Here is a 22,593-nt window from a genome sequence, read left to right as displayed (position 1 = left end):
TTAAAGGTCATCTAGTCCCATCTCTCATCACTTCGTAGATGAAGAAACTGAGGCAACAGGAGATACAATAAATGTCTCAGGGTCACATACCTAGTGTGTGGGTCTGTACTGGAACTGTGGTCTTCTGACTAAGAGTTCAAGGCTTTTTACATTACATCATGAATTCATGGTATCTACTAACAGGCAGAACATAAGATGAGATTGAGGTAAAGTTATAGACTCATAGATTTTAGATTGAGAATTGGAACAGACATTAAAAGTCATGTACTCTAATTGTCTCTTTACAACAATTAAAGAATTGAGCCCAAGAAAGCTTAAGTGACTCATCTAGAGTCATATGTTTAGTTATCTGAGGTAGGATTTGAAATTAGGTCTCCCTGATTCCACATCCAACAAACTATCCACTATACCATACTACCAGTCTGTGTCATTACTTTGATCTTTTTCTTTTCATCTGCACTTCTTATCAATCATCTGCTCCACACAATGAATTCTGAGACCATATATATGTGGTACACAACAATAGCTATACAAACCTATCAATGTCCTCTGTGGTTCTTCATTCATTTCAGTCATATCCAATTCTTTGTGAACCCATTTGTTTTTTGTTTGTTTGGCAAAGATATTGGGGATGAGTAAAATAAGGCAAACGGTTAAGTGACTTGCCTAGGATCATCCAGCTAGTAAGTGCCTGAGGCCAGATTTGAATTCAGGTCTTCCTGACTCTAGGTCCAGGGTTCTGTCCACTCTACCACCTAGCTGTCCCTATGTCCCTAGTATTCAGCAAATATATCATTGTGTTTTTTAATTGCTCTTCTAACTCAAAAGTTTTAGGAATCAGTGGAGAGCAAAAGATTTACATAGGTGTTATGGCTTAGCATAGTATGGAGAGAAAGTATTGTCTTTGAAGTTAGAAGACTTGAATTCAAATCTCCACTCTAACCTTCACAGCTGTGGTGATCTTGGACAATTCTCTTAACTTCTTTAATTCTAAATCTCATTTTTTAAGAAAAGAAGGTTGGACTAGATAGTGTCTGAGATCCTTTGTACTTTTAGATTCATGATCCTTATGAAAAATAAGATTTTCACAGAAAATGAGCTGATTTCGTACCAATAAGTTTGTTTTATTATTTCTCTTCTTACATGTTTGAATGCTAACTTGATTCATGCATTTTTGCTTATTTAAATTTTCTTGAAACAAAATATAGGAAAGCTAGAACATGAATTTGGAGTCAAATGACTTGGATTTAAATCTAAGGTCGGTCACACTTTACATGTGTGATCTAAGGCAAGACACAGCTCCTCTCTAGTGTTCAGTTTCATTGTTGTGTAATGAGTAGCAGGAGGTAGGTTAGACTAAATGACCTTTAAAGTACTTTCCTTGTCGAAATCCATGATTCTATAAATCTCTGACAGAGATGAATATCGACTTTCTATAACTGCTTTGCTGTCCTATTCATACTGTATAGTTTGTTGCCTGCCTCTTATCCACCATGATATATACTTGTGACATATATATGCGTATATACATATCAATATCATAATCAGGTCAGTCTGATTAGGTCACTTTTCTGCTCAATAATTGATCAACCATCAATGAACACATGTATAGATATGTGTATCTATATATATGTAGGTATATAGTTAGACACACATGCATATATGTGTACACAAACAGGGAGAGAGAGAAAGAGAGAAATAAGGCATTTTATAATACTGTATCTCTTGGAAGAACATTTCCTTTTAAATATGAACACTTAAACAGCTTCTTAAAAAAATTTTAAAGATATTATCACATTTTAACATAACAATAAAAAAAACCCCTAAATCTGAAATGCCTTTCTTGGAACAGGGTGAACCAATGAGGGTTCCATATGAAACAGTTTCTACTAAAGCTGCAAATGTACAGGAAGAAATTGTTGGCAAACACAATACCCTCAGGAGGGGAGTAATTCCCAAAGCCAGAAACATGCTGAAAATGGTAAGATATGAAATGTTAATTGAGTGATGTGTAACCTTTCTCCATCAATAGGTATCTGCTTACTAAGGTTCCTAGCCCCAGGCACGTAGGACTTATACTGACCATGTGACCATCCAGTAACAAAAGGCATGTATCTTTCAAAGTTCTTAAATAAAAGTGGCAAGACATATCCTACCCCACCTGTTGATGTTTAAATAATATTCCAAAGAAAAAAAAGAAGAAAACTCTTTGGGAGGAGTCATGAGTCAATTAACCACAGATTCTTCTCTTTCAGAAACAGGAATTAGGATGCATTGGGCATAGGAATTGCCTTGAAATTCTGGCTAATTACACTAAGAAAGAAAAACAGAATTGAGGAAGATATAGGATCTTCCTTCCCTTCATAATAAAGGGGAAAATTGGATGAGGGAAGCCATGTGGTAAATCTTTCATCTAAAACCCACATCCCCAGAGATGTTCAGAACTTTGTTTCAATAAAAGCAATACAAAACTAAATCCATTTAATAGGAATTAATTGAACAATTACTAAGTATTCTCTCAGCCATGTGTGGGGCTGTCACAGATAGACAACTTGTCAACATAAGTATTTTTCTCCCTAAAGCAGTTTGATTATGTTACTTCTTTACTCAATAATTGATAAATCAGTATATCATTATTAATAAATGTTTTCTGTTCAGTCAATGTGTTACATGCTAAAAATTCAAAGACAATTTAAAATAACTTTTTATCTTCAGGAAGCTTCTACTGATAAAAACACCAGTTATGAAGCAAATAAAATGCAAAATACATTTGAAAAATTTAATACAATTAAATATAATCAAGGAGAGGGGCAGTTTGGTGGTGCAGTGGATACAACAGTGACCCTGAATTCAGAAGGACCTGAGTTCAAATCTGATCTCACATATTTACTAGCTGTGTGACCTTGGGTAAGTCACTTAACTCCAAATCTTTCCTGCAAAGAAAGGAGGAACCTCTATCTGCTAGAGAAACTGGAAATATTTCATGCTTAAGATAATACTTGAGCTCAAGTTTAAAGGATGCTTACTATTATGTTTAGGATACAAATAAATCTATTCTTGTCATTTAAAGCTCCTTATAACCTGTCTTTAGTGTATCTGCCCATGCTTACTATACATTTTTGTTGTTATTATATATCACTCTTCATAAGCATTTATTAACTGTTTACTATGGCAAATTTCTCCACTGATTTCTCAGGACAGAAAGAAAGACCAAAATCTGTACTCTGCTCTCCAGGGACTCACATTCTAATGAGAAGGATGGCATGTGAACAACAAAGCACATAGAATGGAATGTAAGAGGGAAGTCATTTTCAGGGTGTTGAGGATAAGAGGCAAACCTGCAAAAGATGGCATTTGAATTGAGTCTTAAAGGAATTAAAGCAGCAAGAAAAGTTGAAGGTTGGGGGGGGGGGCGGAAATTCCAGTAAGGAAGTACAGCCAGGGCAAAAGGCAGAGTCAGGTGATGAGACATCTCATGCAAGAAATAACAAGATCAAAATTGATGAATCATAAGGTCCATGGAGAGAATCAGAGCTTAAGAAGATTCTAAAAGTGGGAAAATGTTGCTTGTGAATGATGTTTTCTGCCAAGGAGATTCTACATTTAATCTTGGAGGTAATCAGGAGGCACTGGAGTTGATTGAGGTGGTAAGGGTGGGGTAAAGGGGAAGGGAGGATGACACAGACTTTCAAATTAAGAAAACCATGCTCACAGCTGAGTGAATAATAGATCAAAATGAGAAGATAAAAGAGAACAACCAGAAACATATTGCAATAATACAAGCATGAGATGATATGAAATTGCACCATGTTTTGGCTGATTGGGTGGAAAGGAGAAACATGAGAGAAAATGTGATAGCAAAAATGATAAGATTTGGCAACAGACTGTTTTTCAAAGGATGAGTGAAAGAGAATCATTGAAGATGACATTGAGTTGAAAATTAAGGTGACTGAGATTATGGTCACATCAAAAACTTTAGACAAATTTGGAAGAGGGGAGGTTTGGTGGGAAAATAATGACTTTCATTTTGGACATGATGAGTTGTATCTATGGGGCATCCAAACGAATATGTATAGAAGCAGTTGGTGATGCAAACTAGAAGTTAGGGCTATACATAATGATGTGAGGATCATTTGCATGGACACAATAATTGAATTCATAGGAGCTAATGAAATCACCAAAAGACATAGTCCAAAGAAAGAAAAGAAGAATGAGGAAAGAACACTGAGCGAAAAACAGAGTGAGTTGATCTTATTTAGATGAAAATTTGGGAAAAAAAAAAACTAAGAAAAAGAGATCAAATAGAAGAGGAAAACAAATAGAAGTGTCATGAAAACCTAGAGGATAGAGCATTTAGGAGGGGAAGGTAATAGATGGAATCAAAAATTGCAAAAGGATCAGAAGAGAAAAAGCCATTAGAGTGGTCAATTACATCACAGATAACTTTGGAGATAGAAGTTTCAGTTGATAGATGAAGGTAAAAGTAAGATTTAACGTTTTAATCACATAAGAGGAAAGGAATTGGAGGCAATGAGTGTAGGTAGCTTTCTAAAGGAGTTTAGTTGAGAAGAGGAAATATATAGGAAACAGCCAGCAGAGATGGCTAAAATAAGGATTTGTTATAAAGATAGGAGAAACAGGTATGGTTGTAGACAACAGGGAAGAAGGTGAAAGGTAGAGGATGAAAATTAGACAGGGAAGATAATAGGGGAAGTGATACGATGGAGGAGATGATGGAATGGGATTAAGGGTGTTTGTAACAGAAGGATTTGCCTTGTCAAAACGTCATCTGAGACAACCTTAACCAAGCAGACAGTGGAAGGAAATCTTTGAGTTACAGGTGAAGAGGAGAGCAAAAAAAGTATTTAGTAAATGGCTTCATTTAAAAAAAAAATGAAGTATGAGGTGAGGTCCTCAGCTGTGTGGGGGTTGAGATTGGGAGGAGAGTTGCTGTGGAAAGCCTGGAGAGAGATGAAGAATTTTGGAAAATGACTATGGTGAGTGAGCAAGAGATCTGATTTGGGGGACGTAAAAGGATTGCTTTGCTTCAGTGAGTGTCCAGTAGACTCAAACTTGCCTTCTTGTTGTATGTCACACATGTCTATTCATCTCAACTTCTACACTTTTATATTCACTACCCCTCACTTCTGAAATGCACTTTCTCATCACTTCTGTCTCTTAAAGTGATTACTTTAAAATTCTGCTTAAACACCCTCATATATGGAAAATCGTTTCTAATCACCTCATGTACTAATTCTCTCTCCCCCAAAATAGGCCACATATATGTGTGTATTTGCCATGTACTTAGGTATATGTGCTTATTCTCCATGTCCTTATAATTGTACATGTGTCTCCTGCCCAACACCCAATAGCATTCCATTTTTAAATGGTTTCCTTGGCAATTAGTAGTTTCTTGCAAATATTAGGTGACTAATAAGTGTTTGTTAATTGAGTTTAATAAAATATAAAAATCCATGCCCTATTCTTAGTTAGTTAGTATCTTTCAGAAAAGATAAGACAAACAGTATGTGAAATAATCAGTCCAAATTATTTTCCCTTTGGTATCCCTTGTCCTCAATGGATAACAGAGGAAAACATAACCCATGTTCCTAAAGTTTTCAGTTTCTTGCGTAAGTCTTCAGTCATTAGCCATATATTTTAGGTTATTTCCAGTATGATGCTTTTGTCCTCGTTGTTGAAATTAATCACCAAAGTGCGGTATCTGTCATGGGTTTAGATGGCTTTTTGTTTCATTGTTATTGTTTGGATATAGCCTGGAAATCAAAAGATTTCTCAATTTTTTATTAATTATACATGTTTTTATATATGCCTTTGTATCACAGGTCAAGGAACCATTAACTCCAGCTATTTTTCACTTCTTCGACACTCTGACCTGATAGTCTCTGTGCCTCCCTTCACTGTTTACAGTGAAAATTATGTGTATGTGTCTATATGTGTATACATACTTACTTGTTCAGTCGTTCAGTCATGTCTGACTCTTGAAGACCCCATGGACCAGTGACCACGGACTTTTCTTGGCAAGGACGTTGGAGTGGTTTGCCATTTATTTCTCTAGTGAAAGATTAAGGCAAATAGAGGTTGAGTGACTTTCCAAAGATCACACAGATAGTGTGTCCAAAATCACATTCGAACTCAGGTTTTCCTGACTCCAGGCCTCAAACTCTATCCACTGAGCCACCTAACTGCCTCCTGACATACATAATTCACATACACAAATTCATTTGTATATATATCATAAATATAGTATACGCATAGTTGTCCAGAAATTTCACAGAAGAATCAGAGCATGAGATAAGCCTGAAAGAAGACTAAACATTTGAATAAGTAGAGACAAGTAGAATAGGATGTTTCACATTAGAAGATAGCAAAAATAAAGTTGTATGTAGAAGAGAGAGGGGAAAATAACTGGTCTAGAATACTTGGTTCATATTGAAGAACAAAGCTACAAAATTAGGATGTCTAGATTATAAAGACCCTTGAATGCCAAGATGAGAAAACTGGACTTGATCCCATGGAAAATAGGAAGTTCTTGAACATGAAAGTAACATGAGGAAAAAAACAATTTAGGAAGATTAGCATAGTGATCATATTCAGAATAGATCATCACCAAAAGACTCCAGATTGAGAGCTGGTTTGGGTCTAAGATATGTTCTAGGAAAGATTGAGGATTTTCTGAATTTACTACAATTACAAAATTGTTTTACAAATGATACAAATAGGCACATGGTGCATGAAGTAAGATAGTGTGAATTGCTTTATACAAATTTTGGAGTTGGAAGGAGAATTATGGATGCTTTATTTGAATTCTTTCATTTCGTGGGTGAGGATACTGAAGTCAGGGATACTGAAAAAATGACCATAGGTCATGTGGCTCATCAGTATCTGTACAGCAGCAAGAACTAAGGACTTTTTGCTCTTGGCCCATTGAAGTTAGGACAATATAAAAATAATAAATTAGTAATAATTACTCTCATACATTGAGTTGCTTCTCCAATAGTGGAGACATATTTCATTTTAAGTATGTATTCCCTAGAACTGCATTTATTTTAAAGTTTCAAATGTTTGGGGATATAATTTTAGTCCATATGAAATTGCATAGCTCATATAGGAATGGATTCTTTCATTTTTTTTTCTACTCGTGTCCTAAGCAGTTGTGATACCTGGATCATATTGTGCTGGACTAACCAGTTTAAAAAACCAAAACAGGATAATGAAACAGCATTAAATATAAAATCAGATGGGTGTTTTCAAGTAATTCATCAAACTTACCACTAGATGGGAGTATATGCCCATAATTTTAGTTTAAGGATGTCTACGTTTCTTGCTCTAAAATAAATTTTGATAGGTCTTTCAGTCACCTGGCAAAGGGAATCCCCAAATGTCTTTTGGGAATATGTTGCAATGATATTACATTGTTTTAGCAAGATGTAAATTATGTGGATCTCTTCTGGAGGTTCTGTGAGAGAGCTTAGACAAGAATCACACAGGATAAGTAGGCGTGGATGGATTGCAACCTACATTGCTGGAGGGAATCCTTGCATCATTGAAATTAGAGACATTAACTTATCAAATTATGAAGCTTAATCCTTGAGAATCATTAGAATTACAAAGATTTCATCTGGAAGGTATATAGATTACTAACTTGATAGAAAGATAAACACAGACACATTTTCAATGAATAGAAAATTGGCTTTGGAGTCAAGAAAATGATGATTTGAATCCTGCCTCTGAGATAAGACTGTACAAGTTACTAAGCCTCTCAGTGTCTGAGGCAGCTCCTTTACAGTATAAATTGAAGAATAGCTACCATTTTGCATTGGCAGAGCGAGTTTTCTCATCCAGAAGTCCATACCTCAGTGAAATAACAGGTCCAGTAAAAAAACAAAACAGATTTACAGAAATGACAGTGCTAGTTAGTAAGAGAGCCAAAATTTAAACCCATGTTTATAGTCATAAGATATCATATTTAGATCTATAAGGCACCTTTGTAATGCTTCTCCAAGTTCTTTTATAGATTCCCCCCACAGAAGAGAGCTTCATCTAAGTCTTTTTGTATGTCATATTTTCCTTCTGTCTCAGCATATGACCAGATCACCTCTTTTTTCTAATCATACATTTAGATAGGACTTTAGTGTCTGGTACCTTATCCTGCCAGGTGATCCACAGAATCTTCTTAAGACGGTTCAAATGGAAGCGATTCAGTTTCCTGGAATGGTGCTGGTAGACTCTCCATGTTTCACAGGTATACAACAACGAGGTCAGCACAACAGCTCTGTAGACCATCAGTTTGGTAGTCAATCTAATACCTCTTCTCTCCCAAACTTTTCTGCGGAGCCTCCCAAACACTGAGCTAGCTCTGGCAATGAATGCATCAACCTCATTGTCACTGTGTACATCCCTGGAAAGTACACTACCAAGATAAGTGAACTTATCTACAGCATTCAAACTTCTTGCTCAAGCTGAACTGCCAAGCATTCAAATTATGCTTCAGAGAGTGAAACTCTGATGGGCTGGCCACTTTGTTTGAATGCAAAATATGCATTTGCCAAAAAGACTATTTTATAGAGAACTCACATGGGACAGGTGATCACATGGTGATCAGAAGAAGTGATACAAGGACACTCTCAAGAACTTTGGATTTGACTGTGCAACATGAGAGACACTGGCACAGGATGGCTCAGCATGGCATGCCTACATCAGAAAGGTGGTTGTACTCTACGAGCAAAGCAGAATTGAGACAGCACAAAGTAAACATACGATGCACAAATTTGGAGTATCCACCTCAAAAATTCATACAGATGATCTGTGCCCAACCTGTGGTAGAACATTCTGAGCTCATATTGGTTTGATCATCCACAGTCGGACACACTGAAAATTCACTTTATCATGGTGATGTCATTTTGGTCCTCTTTGGAAATGAAGAATAACAACCAACCACCATTTTGATATCATTAGCTACCTCTTGCACTTAGTGTATCACTGATGAGATCTTATATTTTACCATGTGTCTTCTTATTTGATCTAAATTTACCTGCAACTTTGATTACATAGAGATGATGGAAATGTAAGAATGCAAACATATAGCATTACATGGAGAAAATCTGTGTTTAAAAATAAGATGAGTTTTTGCATGGGAGAGCAGCTCGGGCACATTAATGTTATTGCTCAATTCCCCCAAATGTTGCTCCAGGTATCGCCTTGGAAAAATTTAACATCAACCATTTTTTTTTTAGCTATTCTAAAACTATGAGTATATTTCATGGCTTAGAATTAATGAATATGCCAAGTTGAATTTAATTATCAAGAAAACGTTATAAGCTAGTTACAACATTATGTAACAGATTCTTATTCTTTGACTTTAGGGATGGAATGAAAATGCTGCACAAAATGCCAGAAATTGGTCAGAAGAGTGTAAGAGGGAACATAGTCCTCAATTCAAGAGGACACTTACAGGTAGGTATATTGTTCAAGCTTTCCTGAAGGGATTCACAGTGACACCAAGGTCTAGCAGTTCAGTAGAACTTTTCATTCTACATATGCAATTAGACCCTAAGCATATTCTTCAGAGTTATTTCATTTTTTTCTTACCTGTAAATAAATATTACTTACATGAAATATTACATATGCAATTGACAGTCTTAGAATATTCTATGTTAATGTTGGCTGAGCAAGTTGAAATGGATCTATTTTATAAAAGGATTATGCCCCAAGAGGATTTTGGCAGATGCCACCTTTTATAAATACACAAATTATCCTCCTGGCACTTACATGTCAGCAAAAGATAATTACTGTTCTTCTATGACTACAGAGAAATTGAGTTGGCAAGTTATGCCTGTCATTCTTTGGCTTTTTCCAGAAAGCCATCCAGTAGAAATATACCAATGAGCACATGCTCACTCTCTGCAACCAAAACCATCTTTCATCTTTCTCTCTTAAAGTAAATGAAATTCAATACATATTTACTAAATCTCTCCTATGTATCAGACATACTCTACTAGATATCAGATATGCAGTTGGGCACTATGACTATAATTGGCAAAACTTAAGAAGTTTCTTCTTTCAAAGAACTCACAAATAAAACTAAGTAGGATGATTTCTGCTTAAGTAGAAAGTAACATAAAAGTATATTGCCTCTTCACTAGAGTTGATAAGAACAACAGTAGAGGAATTATAATAAAGTCATCATCATGATCATCATAATGGTAAACACAATTGAAAAATATTTTTTAAAAAAGATTGTTATACAAATTCAGTTGATATCTGTTTCCAAGGAATGTGATGGTTGAGTTCACTCATGTAACATGGAATGTTCTAATACAGTAATGACATTTTTCATTAAGACCATACTGAAGTGAAAAGACTTAAGTTCAACTCAAGATAAGATACACAGGCACTCAGAGGCTAGATAGATAGACATAGAGAACAGATAGAGACAGAGACATGGTCTCACCAAGTCCCAGGTCTAGCAATTCAGAAGGAACAATGGCAGTACTAAGGGAAGCGGACCCAACTTGGAGTTGACAGAACCTGAGTTTGAATCTACCCTTTGTCACATATCACCTAAGTGACTTCAGGCAAACCACTTCATTTGTTCAGTCTTTGATTTCATCATCTATAAAAATGAATGGATTGACCTAGGTGATATCTAAAATCCTTTCCAGATTTATATTTTAGAGGCTATGATTGGACCCCTTAGTAGTCTCTAACATTTTTTTTTGCTATGGAGTTCTATGTTCTCTAATTCCAATTTCTTAATATCTAATGTTATAGAATATGATTTATTATAAAATATAATTTATATATAAATCATGAACATACTTATATAAATTACTTATATTTTACACAGCATATGTTATATATTTTAAGTGATAATATATAATCTATAATGCTATATTTCCTATTGTATATTTATGTTTCTAGATTCCACACACATGTATGTATATGTATATATGTATGTGTGTGTATACACACACACAATTTTTTTTGCATGGTGAATTAGGTCCTCTGGGCTATCAACTATAAACTGGAGTATTGTGTGGTCAGTCTGTAGGAGCACATGGAAATTAGCCAATAAAAGCAGAGAACCAATAATCAGTTATGGGACTGATTTCGTCATATCACATGTCACTTTTTCAATAATATCAGAAAGAAAAAAATTATGGTAGATTCGCTTCAAATTCAACCGCAGAAGGATTTATTGAGGACCTAATAAAGGCAAGTCATGGATTTAGACAAAATTAAATAACAGACTTGCTCCCAAATAGCTTACATTCTATTTCCAACTATATAATGTATGACCCTGAGATTTCTATGCTTCTAGAAAGTTTATGTGGAGAAAATCTGTTGTTTGCCTCTCATCCCCTGTCATGGTCAGATGTAATCCAGATGTGGTATGATGAGTCAGAAAACTTCACATATGGATCTGGACCAACACAACCAGAATCAGTTGTTGGTCACTATACTCAGGTAAGATGTGCATTGATATTTCATACAGATTAGCAATGCATCCTTACTACTATTAAGATAAGAGTGAATAAAGGAATGTTAGGTGCCATAGTAGACAGAGTACCCAGCCTAGAGTCAGGAAGACTCCTCTTCCCAAGTTAAAATCTAACCTCAGACACTTACTAGATATATATGACCCTGGTCAAGTCATTTAACTTTGTTTGCTTCAGTTCCTTATCTGTAAAATGAGCTGGAGAAGGAAAGAGCAAACCACTCCAGTATCTCTGCCAAGAAAACATTAAATGGAGTCACAAAGAGTTTGACAAGATGGAAAATGACTGAACAACAAGAGTGAATAAGCTAGAAATGCATTCCAATAACTTACTACTTACTTCAGTATTAAAGGAACCTCTGATTTATTTTCATGAGAACACTCTCCAGTGACATAAATCATAACTTCTTCATAGTTTACTAATTTAGGTATTATTCATGAGTTGGTCACCATGCAACTTTTTGCAGGGTCTGTCATAGTCTTGAAAAACTTGAGATTGCTTCAATGCTACATTAATGTATCAGAGAATTTCAGTAGAGTCATTGACTATGGCACCACATTAAAATTGGAAAATAGGACCTCTTTTTTTGTTATTAGTTTTGTTTGTTTCTCTGGCTGAAATGTTTGCTCTCCTTTATATAGATTCTTTTTGTTTCCCAAGCAGAGCATAATTTTAGTAGCTCAAAAGAAACATGACAGGCACAAATTTAGAGACATGTCCACTTCAAATGTTCATGTGGATTATTTGTGCCTGAACTGTGGTAGAGCTTCTGAGCTAATATTGGTGTGATCAGCAGCAATTGGATACACTATACCTTGATTCCTACACACTGATGTCATTTTGGTCCTCTTTCAGAATGAAGGACAACCAATAAACTTATTAACTTGATCATTCTCAACAGATTTTTCTATATATTAATATCTACACACTGGGGTAAGCCCAGTGCTATGCAGCTATTTGTCATGTATAATGTAGGAGAAATATGGCACTCTCTTCCAAAGAAATTTATCTTTGAATTAATAAGATAGCACAATGAAACACTCAGGGGACAACTGAAAACTAAAAAATATATGATTTACTGGAGAAGAAAGTGAATTGGGTAGCCCTGTAACATTAAGACATGTCCTTCAACATTCTTGATAGTTACCTGGCTTTCTGCTTTTTGTTCAATATAGTCCTAGAATAACTGAGAGAGAAAACCAATGATTGCTATGGAATGTTATAGTTCTACTTTCACATTTCAGCTTTTACATTCTGCCCAGTTTATACATATGTTCCCCTCTAACTCAATAGTTACAAACCTGTTCATCATATGTTTTTGCAATTGGTACAGTAACACTTGTATGATTTCATTAGTGAGGGTTATGCCTCATCAGATGGAAACTGAACCTTATTCGTGATTCTGTTCTCATCAGTGTTTTCACACATAAATATTTTGTAGATGACTTTCCCATAACTGTAGAAAGGTCCCTTCTTGGAAAGAATTTCTAGCAAAGCCTATCCTTTCCTATTCTCACTGCGAGTGACCTGCCTCCTTTTTTTGTCACAGAAGTTCTTGATAAAATGTTTTATGACACTTAGAATATACAGATCATTCTTGGCAACACACATTCCGTGGCCTACTTAGGGCCGCTACATATCTTCCCTTTATCCTTCAGTTATTTCTAATTTTAGTTCAGAGATTCTGGTATTCTGTGCTTCTCTACCATATGTTATCATCAGAAGAATTTTGGTTTTAAAGAGATAGTAATCTACATCAATGAGATTAGGATGTTTAAGAGACTTAGACACTTTCCCAAATGAGATACAAGCTGATTTGAGGTTTTTGTTTGTTTTTACTTCAGTCTGGGAAAAGTCTATCAAAACAGTCTACCTACATATAACAGTCTGGGCAAAATGTATTTTTCATGCACTTATATAATAAATGCATTGACTTAATTGATAAATATTCATTAAATAATCTATAATTTTGCAATCTCTGCATTAAGCCTTGAAGGTACAAAAAAAAAGGCAAGAGACAATCTCTATCCTCAGATAGTTTATAATCAATATGCAAACTTTATATAGACAAATCGAGCTTTCTATAGGATTAACAGGAAATAATTAACAGAAAGAAGACAACAACATTAGGAGGGGTTGGGAAAAGCTTCTAGTAAAAAATAGGATTTTATTTGGAAATTAAAGGAAGTCGGTAGGCAGAGTTATGGAGGGAGAGCATTGCAGACAAGTGGGACAGCCAGAGAAAACGTCTGGAGCTGAAAGATGGAGTGTCATGTTTGTGAAATAGACATGAGGCCAGTGTCATTGGATGGAACAGTATATGGCAAGGAATAAGATATAAAAAGATTGGAAAGGTAGGAGGGGGGTAGGTATAAGTGGTGTTGAATGCCAAACAGCATTTTGTATTTAATCCTGGAGGTGATAGAGAGTTACTGAAATTTGAATAGGGGAGTGACATGGTCAATGAAAATCAAATTGGTGGCTGAATGAATGATTGGAGTGGAGAGAGACTTGGGGAAGGCAGATCCACTAGCAGGATGTTGCAATAATCCACCATGAACTGCACCAGAGTGGTAGCAGTATCAGAAGAGAGAAGGGGAAATATTCAACAGATGTGGCAGAGTTTAAATTAACAGGCATTCACAATGGCTTAGATATGGAGGGTGAGAGATAGTGAAGAATACAGATGACCCCTGGTTGTGAGCCAGGGGCCCTAGAAGAATGGTGCTGTGCTCTACAGTAATAGGGAAGGTATATGGTTTAAGGGCAAAAATAATGATAATGAACTCTGTCTTGGAATGTCTAGCTAAAGATGGCTATTGTACATGGAGTTGAGATGTCTGAAGGGCAGTTGGAGATAAGATTTTGGAGATCAGAAGAGAGGTTGGAGCAGGATAGGCAGATTTGAGAATCCTCAGCATAGTAATTAAACCTATGGGAGCTAATGAGAACACCAAGTTAAGTAGTTTGGGAGGAGAAGAGAAAATGACCCAGGACAAAACCCTGAGGGACACCTATGGTTAGAAGGAATGATTCAGATGAGGATTCAGCAAAGGAGACTGAGAAGGAGCAGTCAGATAGGCAAGAGGAGAACCAGCAAAGAGTTGCATCCTGAAAATCCAGAGAGAGTAGAATATCGAGGAGAAGGGAATGATTAAGTGTCAAATGGTCCAGAGATATTGAGGACAAAGAGGATTGAGAAAAGGCCATTGGATATAGAAATTATGAGATCACTGGTAACTTTGGAGAGTTATAGTTCTTTAATTGTAGATATATTCTATACTTTCTCACCTCTGTGGTTTTGCGCATATAATGTCTTATGTGTAGCATATCCTCTTACAGATGCCTGTTTAAATCCATTCTTTATGACTCAGTTCAAATGCTTCCTCTTTTATGATTTCTTTCTTCAAAATTATGTAACCTGGGCATGACTTTGGACCGCATATTCTTGCTCTCTGTCTGAGCTGGTTCATGCACAACTGGTCTTTATATAAGCATCCTAAACCACAGATTAGAGAAGATGACCACAGGATCCCAACACACAGGTATTAAAGTCAACTCTACACTTTGGTAATCTGAGGGGTGACTGGTGCAGAACCAATATATGCCTACTATTCTCCACTGTGTCTCCTGAGCCCTCTACTGTGGGTTTCCTATTTATATAAACTCTGCCACCTTGTCATGTTTGACTCATCATAAAATACCCATTAAACAATATGGTACAGGAAATAAAAGACATGGTAATCATACAATTTATTTAATAAAAGGTGAAAATAGGAATAATCACAAAACAGCAATCCAGTGATATACCTGGGTCATACTCTCCCTGCAAAGCACAGATTATCCATGGGAAAGTAGACATAAATTTACAGAAGCCTCACAGGAATTTAAAGAAGTAGGGACACCCATGTGCCTAAGAAAACTCAAAACTGCTATGTCTAGTCTTCAATGCCCCTGGTCCCTTTAGGAACAATCTGCATCAAACAAAGCTTCTTTGCTAAGGGCTTCCCTTTTAGTCATCATTTTTCTGAGGATAGAGGAGACTACTCTTATTAGGGCTAATTGATGAAGCAATAACAAGCTCTTTTCACTTGAAACTTCTTTTAGTTAGATGATAAGAGAAAAAAAAGTTACTAATTTTCAGTGATAAACAGTTCCTTTAGCCAAAGAACTCATAGTATCCTTAGATCTGCAAGCAGCAGAGGATGCTGCTTTATTTTTTCCTTAATTATCCGTCTCTTTTCAAATTACAGGTGTAATGCCCAGCTTTTCCCACTCCGCTTTTCCTTCCCAAAGCAGCTGGACAGTAGAAGGCATCATAGGCACCTCGGAGAGGTTTTGTCTCCCTCAGGCTGTATGTGTTATTTAAAAGTAATAAACTTTTATAGCTCTTCATATAGCAACGGAAGTCAGTACTTTTCCAATGAGTTTCCAGGAGCTGCTTCAGCCTTTCTCCAGATAATCCACAACACAATGATTCTCTTCCAATCAGCAAATACTCGGCAAAGTCAGACCTCTGCCAATCAGCAAGTTCCCAGCAAAGCAGCTAAAGAGTCAGATATCTCACTTGGAAGTCTTCTGAGTCTTCTGTTTGCTATTTCTTATGAATCTTCCTGCTTTCAGTTAATCCTTCCTGCTTTTTCCTTCTATCTTTTCCTAAAGCTCCTGTTAAAAGCTTTTTGTCTCTTTCAATAACACAAATCAGTTACCAAGTGATAATTGACTTATCAGTACTTTATATAAAAACTCAAAAAAATTCACATTTTTCTTTTGTATGAACTCAGTAGTTGTAACTTCCTCATAGTCCCTAATACTGTGATTTTTAATTTTAATATTTATAAGTTTTATGGCTTTAAGAGCAATCATGTGCAAATAATTTGATGGACCACAATGCCCTAAATCCAACAATCATTGCTCTGCCTTCAAGTTCGTGATCTCAGAATATTTATCTGAGACAAGGTTATCTAAATTCTCAAAATGGGGAGACTGGTCTTGCCACTGAACTCTGATGATTCCAGAGCAGCAAGTGTGAGGCTGATGACTCCACAGCTCTGCCTCACTCTAATTCACTCAAAAAACCAAGAGAACAAACAACACCAACAGGCATTCTGTGTGAGGGCTCTGCATAGAGAGGAAGACATCCAGAGCAGATGATATGAGTTCAACATTGTCACACATATTTCTTGTATGTGTGCTTCACTACTGCTGTGATCAAAGTTTTAGCCTGTTAACCTGAAAGTTTGGTTGTAGTAGAGACAATAGACTAAATGCATACATTTTCATTATTTATTATAGATTAATTCATTCCCTTTGAAGTAACAGTACATGGAGTCCACAGAGCTAGAAACTAGATCTAGCTACCAGATACCAAAAACAGCCAGTCTTAAATCTGTTGTAGGACAAAGAGGGTGTTCTATGTCTTTCAGATTTATGGTCTCCATAAGTGATTAACTAGACCATTAGAAAGGAATTTCTTAATTGCATAGTTGTAAATACAGTAAGATAACAGAGTTTGACAAAGTTCCAAGTAGATACGACCCAAGATGTCTGTGTTTTCTTTACCATTAACATGCCATAACATAGTATATGTCCACAAAATATTAAGATATGGAAAATGTCCCATTATTCAGAAAAAGTGTCTTAGGTTAAAGGTCTCCTAAGGAATGTTAAGTCAGCTCTGGCTGACTTTTGTTGACATAGGAAGAGGCACTCTCTGAGCTTGCTTCAGAGAGGACAAAGAGATTATTTCAAAATTTTATATTAAATATTACCAAGCCTACTCTTCTCATGGTTGCTGTGTGTATTTGTGGGAAGGAATAAACTAGTTTTTTAGTAGAAGGCTCTGTATTAACAATCTTTACCATGTTATCTGAGGGTAGTAGTAACTGCCCTCTGGGGACCCAATCTACCAATTCAAACAGAAGTTGGGAAATGCAGCTATCATTCCTTCCTTCCTTTCTTCTTTACCTTCTTCTTCTCTCCCCCTCTCCCTCCTTTCCCTCCTTTCCCTCCTTTCCCTCATTTCTTTCTTTCTTTCCTTCTTTCTTTCCTTCTTTCTTTGTTTCTTGCTTCCTTCCTTCTTTCTTTCCTTCTTTCTTTGTTTCTTCCTTCCTTCCTTCCTTTCTTTTTCTTTCTTCCTTCCTTCCTTCCTTTCTTTCTTTCTTTCTTCCTTCCTTCTTTTCTTTCTTTCTTTCTTTCCTTCCTTCCTTCTTTTCTTTCTTTCCTTCCTTCCTTCCTTCCTTCCTTCCTTCCTTCCTTCCTTCCTTCCTTCCTTCCTTCCTTCCTTCCTTCCTTCCTTCCTTCCTTCCTTTCTTTCTTTCTTTCTTTCTTTCTTTCTTTCTTTCTTTCTTTCTTTCTTTCTTTCTTTCTTTCTTTCTTTCTCTCACCTCTAAAAAGAAGTCTTTTAAAAAAAGCTCATTGTGTTTTAAATGGTTGTACATGACTAAGCTTTTAAACCTAAATCATTCTGGCTTTCACTGAATGGCCAATAATAGCTTAAGTCCAAGCCTTTGTGGTTCATTGTTTACATTTTGATGACTTAGAAGGAGTGTAAATAGCAATTGGTTTCTGGTCAGAAATTTCCTCTCCCATACTGATTTCTTTGGAATAGTAAATTGGCCCTCTTTTGTTTCAGTTCTTACCTAACCCTTACATTGAATGGATGTGGCCTTACACAAACTGAGACCTGGGAAAGACCTTAATTTGGAAAGTTCAAGGTCACCCACTGCCTGTCCTTTGTCATCTAGACCTTTGTCTTGCCACTGAACTTCAATGACCTTAGAGAGAATGAGGCTGAAAACTTTGCACAGCTCTGCTTCATTTTAATTGAATTCACTCAAAAGTCAACATATCACATTTGTGATATTACTGGTCCTTTTCAAGAACGAAAGATGAACAACTTAAGAGACTATATTTCTTCGTGAGTCAATTTCTTTTTACCAGTTTTTCTTATATTGATGTTCTTTTTCTGTCACCTTCAGCAAGTGGACTGCTTACACATAAAAGGGATGGTACCTTTATTTAGCATAAAGTGTTACACATGTATTATGAATTATAATTTTTTTCCATTTTATATTATGATCATTAGTGTATATGTCTTAACTAGTCTTAAAAGTTATCTTATTTAACTTTCTATTTATCCTAGTACCTAAAACAGTGTTCTGCATATCCAGAGTATTTAGGTTTATTTTTTTATTTAAAAAAATGATTTAGAGAGTAAAGTGACGAAAAATAATACCATCAATAATGCAATTAACAGACACTTCTTATGTGCCAGACATGGTGCTAAGCACAAAGAAAAAGTTAATTTTATCACTGCCATTAAAGATTCTGCATTCTAATTGGTAAAGCATTTTGAACATCTAGAAATATATAGAATATTCATTCAAAGTTGAATGAAGGTAATCATAGAGAGAAAAGCACTAGCAATTAGGGGAGCTAGGAAAGGCCCTCTGCATTTCCAGACCTCCCCTAGTGCAGTACCAAATGAGTGGCCAGGTCCCCTGAGGCACCAAGAAAACACCAGACTATCAGCCAGGGACTGAAGTCCCCAGCACAAGAAGCTTGGAATAGTACCCTTCCACCCCAGGAGCAGAGCTCAACTTTAAAAGTAGTGAAATAGGCTGGGGGAAAATTTAACAAAGAACAAACAAGCAAAAAAAGAATTTGATCATAGAAAATTATTACAGTGACAGAAGATCAAAACATAAATTCAGAAAAGGGCAACAACATGAAAAGTCATTTATTCAGAGCCTCCAAAAAAATGAGAATTGGTCTCAGATCCAAAAAGAACTCCTGGAAGAACTCAGAAAGAAATTTAAATATCAAATAAGGTAGAAGAAAAATTGGGAAGAGAAATGAGAATGATACAAGTGAATCATGAAAAAGAGTCAACAGATTGATAAAGGAAGCACAAAAAATGGAAAAAAATATACAAAAATTTACTGAAGAAAACAACTCGTTAAAAACTAGAATTGAATAAATGGAAAATGAGGTAAAGAAGCTAACCAAAGAAAATCACTCCTAAAAAAATTGGAACTGGACAAGTGGAATTTAATGACTCCATGGGGCATAAATAATCATTCAAATAAAATAATAAAAAAAAGAAGAAAATGTAAAATACCTCCTTGAAAAAGTGGGCCCTAATACAAGTTATATGGCTGAATAGAAGAGGTAATTTTCTATAGAAACCAATATGTACTTATGAGGCATAGGAAGAGAAGTAACTGGCTAGTATTTCCTGTCTTCTACTTCTCAGCAGAATGTCACTTCCTCTCTTTACTCTTCTCTGATGACAATATGGTAGGTCTACTAGGTCCAGGTTAGGTGTCAATTAATAATCAATTTCCATTGTGTTTTCAGGGATACTTGGGTATGAAAGATTAAATTCTTGATTTATAGAAATCATATTAATAAGTTAGTGTGTTCATTATTGAGACAGGGTTATATCCCTGATAGCTCATGTGTTGGACAGTTGTTATTAAATACATTTCTCTATTGAGTAAAATGTGTGCTTGTTCAGTGACAATTACCCCAAGAACTGTCATCTTGTCAATTGACAAAAAGAGACTGGAGTTTTCAGTGCGGTGAGCTTTGACATATGTGATTCACGCTATCTCCCCAAAACTTTGAAGTAGATGTCCATCAAATTTCCATGAAAATATAAAAGAAAAATGTAGAAAGATGAATCACCAAATTTTATGTTGGTTTCCAGGTTGTTGTTTTTGGTTTTTTTCCTGCTTGATTCCCTTTGGTTCAAACTAGATGGATTGTAAGACCTGAGAATGTGAGCAAAGACCAGTTTTTCACAAGTTCCCATATAGGCTATTTTCAAAGCACCTGAAGACTCAAAATAACTTTTTGAAACATTGGTGGATAAGGATTCATGCTTTTAAAAATGTGTTTAAAATATAACTCAAATTTAATAACCATGTTGCTTTTTTCCTTTCAGACTGTTTGGGCCACTTCTTATATGATTGGCTGTGGTGTTGCTCATTGCCCCAATCAAGAGACATTTAAATATTTCTATACATGCCACTATTGTCATGGGTATGTATAAATTTATACTTAGAATTTCTTAGCAATATATCTACCTAAAGTACCATAATTTGCCTTTTTTAATTGTTGCAAAAGTGAAATTCAAATTAACATTTCCTTTCAAGGTAAAAGATTATTTTTATAAAGCATGCATTGATGATTCCATAGCTAACAAATAGACTTCCCAGGATGTTTAATCATGATTCTTTTACTTCTTAGCTATTAAATTTACCCTTAAATAGGTTCATATTGCTAGGAATGGATGGGCCCTTAGGGATTGTCTTTTCACGCTTAAGCATTTTTCCTGTCAATGAAACTGAAGAACAGAGAGGTTAGTGACTTCCCAAAGATCTCACAAATAATGAGTGTCAAAACTTGGATTTGAACTCAGGTCTTCAGGTCCTAAATACAGAGGACACCAATTTCCTGAAGTTATTAATATTATTTACAAAAGTATTAATAACATCATCACTATTGTTTTTCTTTTAGTTTTATAGTATAAAAAGACAAAGGGATGCCATATCAGGACATCTAGATATGTAATCATTGAGTCTAGTAATAAGGAATTAGGTATGTTCATGGTCTAGAGAAACAAGTACTCTCTCTTTCCTTCACTTCCCCTTTGTGCCCCAGAATATCCATCTTACTTCCTGACAGTATTTTCTGTCCTGAAGAAACTCAGCCAGACACATGATAGAACACCCTGACCAAGAGATCGTCTATAACAACATAGCATCAGGCCTCTGAAAGCCCAATATATTTTATTCTATCTGGTGATGTGTTTCCCAGACCAAAAAAAAGGAGGTATCAGCTGTCTCCTAATAGTCTGAGGCAGGGGTGGGAAACCTGAGCACTGAGGCCACATGTGACCTTCTAGGTCCTGGGTACAGCCTTTTGACTGAGTCCAAGTGGTATAGAACAAGTCCCTGTATTAAAAGAATTTGTTCTGTGAAGTTTGAATTCAGTCAAAGGACTGCACTTGAGGACCTAGAGGGCCACATCTGGCCTTCAGGTGCAGGTTCCCTACCCCTGGTCGGAGGTAACTATAATACAAGTTCTAGAATTAGAGCTTGTTATGATTCCCATAGAACACATTTACAAAAGAAAGGTCAATCTAAGGGTAATTTCTGCTCTCTCCATTTGCCCTTGGGCAAATTGACCCTAGGGTGAAAAATCATGAAGTGAGCAAGATTGGTTATCTGTATGCTTCCATCTCTTGTACCACTGTCACACTCTCCATTTGTCCACCATTGGGTGGATTGGGTGGGAAGATTGCTTCTAGGTCATCGTGTTGTCCTACCTACTCAAAGGATAGATGGTGTTGACCTGAAAACTTGGTTAAGAAAGGCAACAGGCTAAATGCATACGTTTTATGATTTAATTAATTAATTGATCAATTCCCTATTAAAGATAACGGTAACATAATGCATTATGGAGCCAGAAATGTTCTGGCTACCCAGTGCAGAAATCTTCTGGCTTATATACATTTTGCCATGAGGAGGAAACTCTCTTAACTAAGCAAATCATAAATTCAGTAAGACAAGACAATTAACAAAGCAATGTCAATCAAATGTTGGGATTCCAAGCTGGGTAAACATATGTCTCAGTGACAAGGAAGGAAGGAAATCCCACCACTAGTGAGTGGCAGGCTTCCTGCCCTAAACAGATAACTGACACAGGAAGGGGCAAACAATGTTCAATAGAAATTATGACCCAAGATGTCTATATTCTCTTTACCACTAACATGTCACAACATAGTATGTGTCTATAGATAATAAGAAAAAAGGAAAGACCCATTATTCAAGATATGTCATAGGTTAAAGGTCTCCAAGGAATGCAGAGTCAGCCCTGGCTGGCCTCTGCCGACACAGGAAGAGGCATTCTCCGAGTTCGCCTCAGAGAGAACAAAGAGATTATTCCAAAATTTTATATTAAACATTATCAATGGATTTCATGCTGTAAACCATTCTCACCCCCATTACAACTTATCTAATTTTTGTTTCATTCTATCACAATCAATGCTTTGTGTTGGTTAATC

General features: G+C 36.0%; 1 protein-coding gene and 1 long non-coding RNA gene across 4 annotated transcripts in view; one reads left to right on the top strand and one right to left on the bottom strand.

Annotated features, from left to right (window-relative positions):
- Positions 1–22,593, bottom strand: part of LOC140526299 (uncharacterized) — a 109,075-nt gene that overhangs the window by 38,010 nt on the left and 48,472 nt on the right. The window contains exon 2 of the long non-coding RNA XR_011974308.1: positions 5,971–6,072. This is a non-coding gene — a long non-coding RNA (uncharacterized lncRNA). The remainder of the gene's footprint in view (positions 1–5,970; positions 6,073–22,593) is intronic.
- LOC140526298 (serotriflin-like) overlaps positions 1–22,593 on the top strand; it is a 39,085-nt gene that overhangs the window by 7,462 nt on the left and 9,030 nt on the right. For 2 of the 3 annotated variants that reach the window (XM_072642426.1, XM_072642425.1), the window contains 4 exons: positions 1,853–1,981; positions 9,384–9,474; positions 11,342–11,487; positions 20,470–20,567. In XM_072642426.1, coding sequence (XP_072498527.1) covers positions 1,853–1,981; positions 9,384–9,474; positions 11,342–11,487; positions 20,470–20,567 — 464 coding nt within the window. The remainder of the gene's footprint in view (positions 1–1,852; positions 1,982–9,383; positions 9,475–11,341; positions 11,488–20,469; positions 20,568–22,593) is intronic. The other variant, XM_072642427.1, reaches the window with a different exon arrangement.

Source organism: Notamacropus eugenii, chromosome 2 (genome assembly GCF_028372415.1).
Source record: "Notamacropus eugenii isolate mMacEug1 chromosome 2, mMacEug1.pri_v2, whole genome shotgun sequence".
Classification (NCBI taxonomy): Eukaryota; Metazoa; Chordata; class Mammalia; order Diprotodontia; family Macropodidae; genus Notamacropus; species Notamacropus eugenii.
Note: the sequence above shows the minus strand (reverse complement) of the source record. Positions and strands in the feature narration are given on the sequence as shown.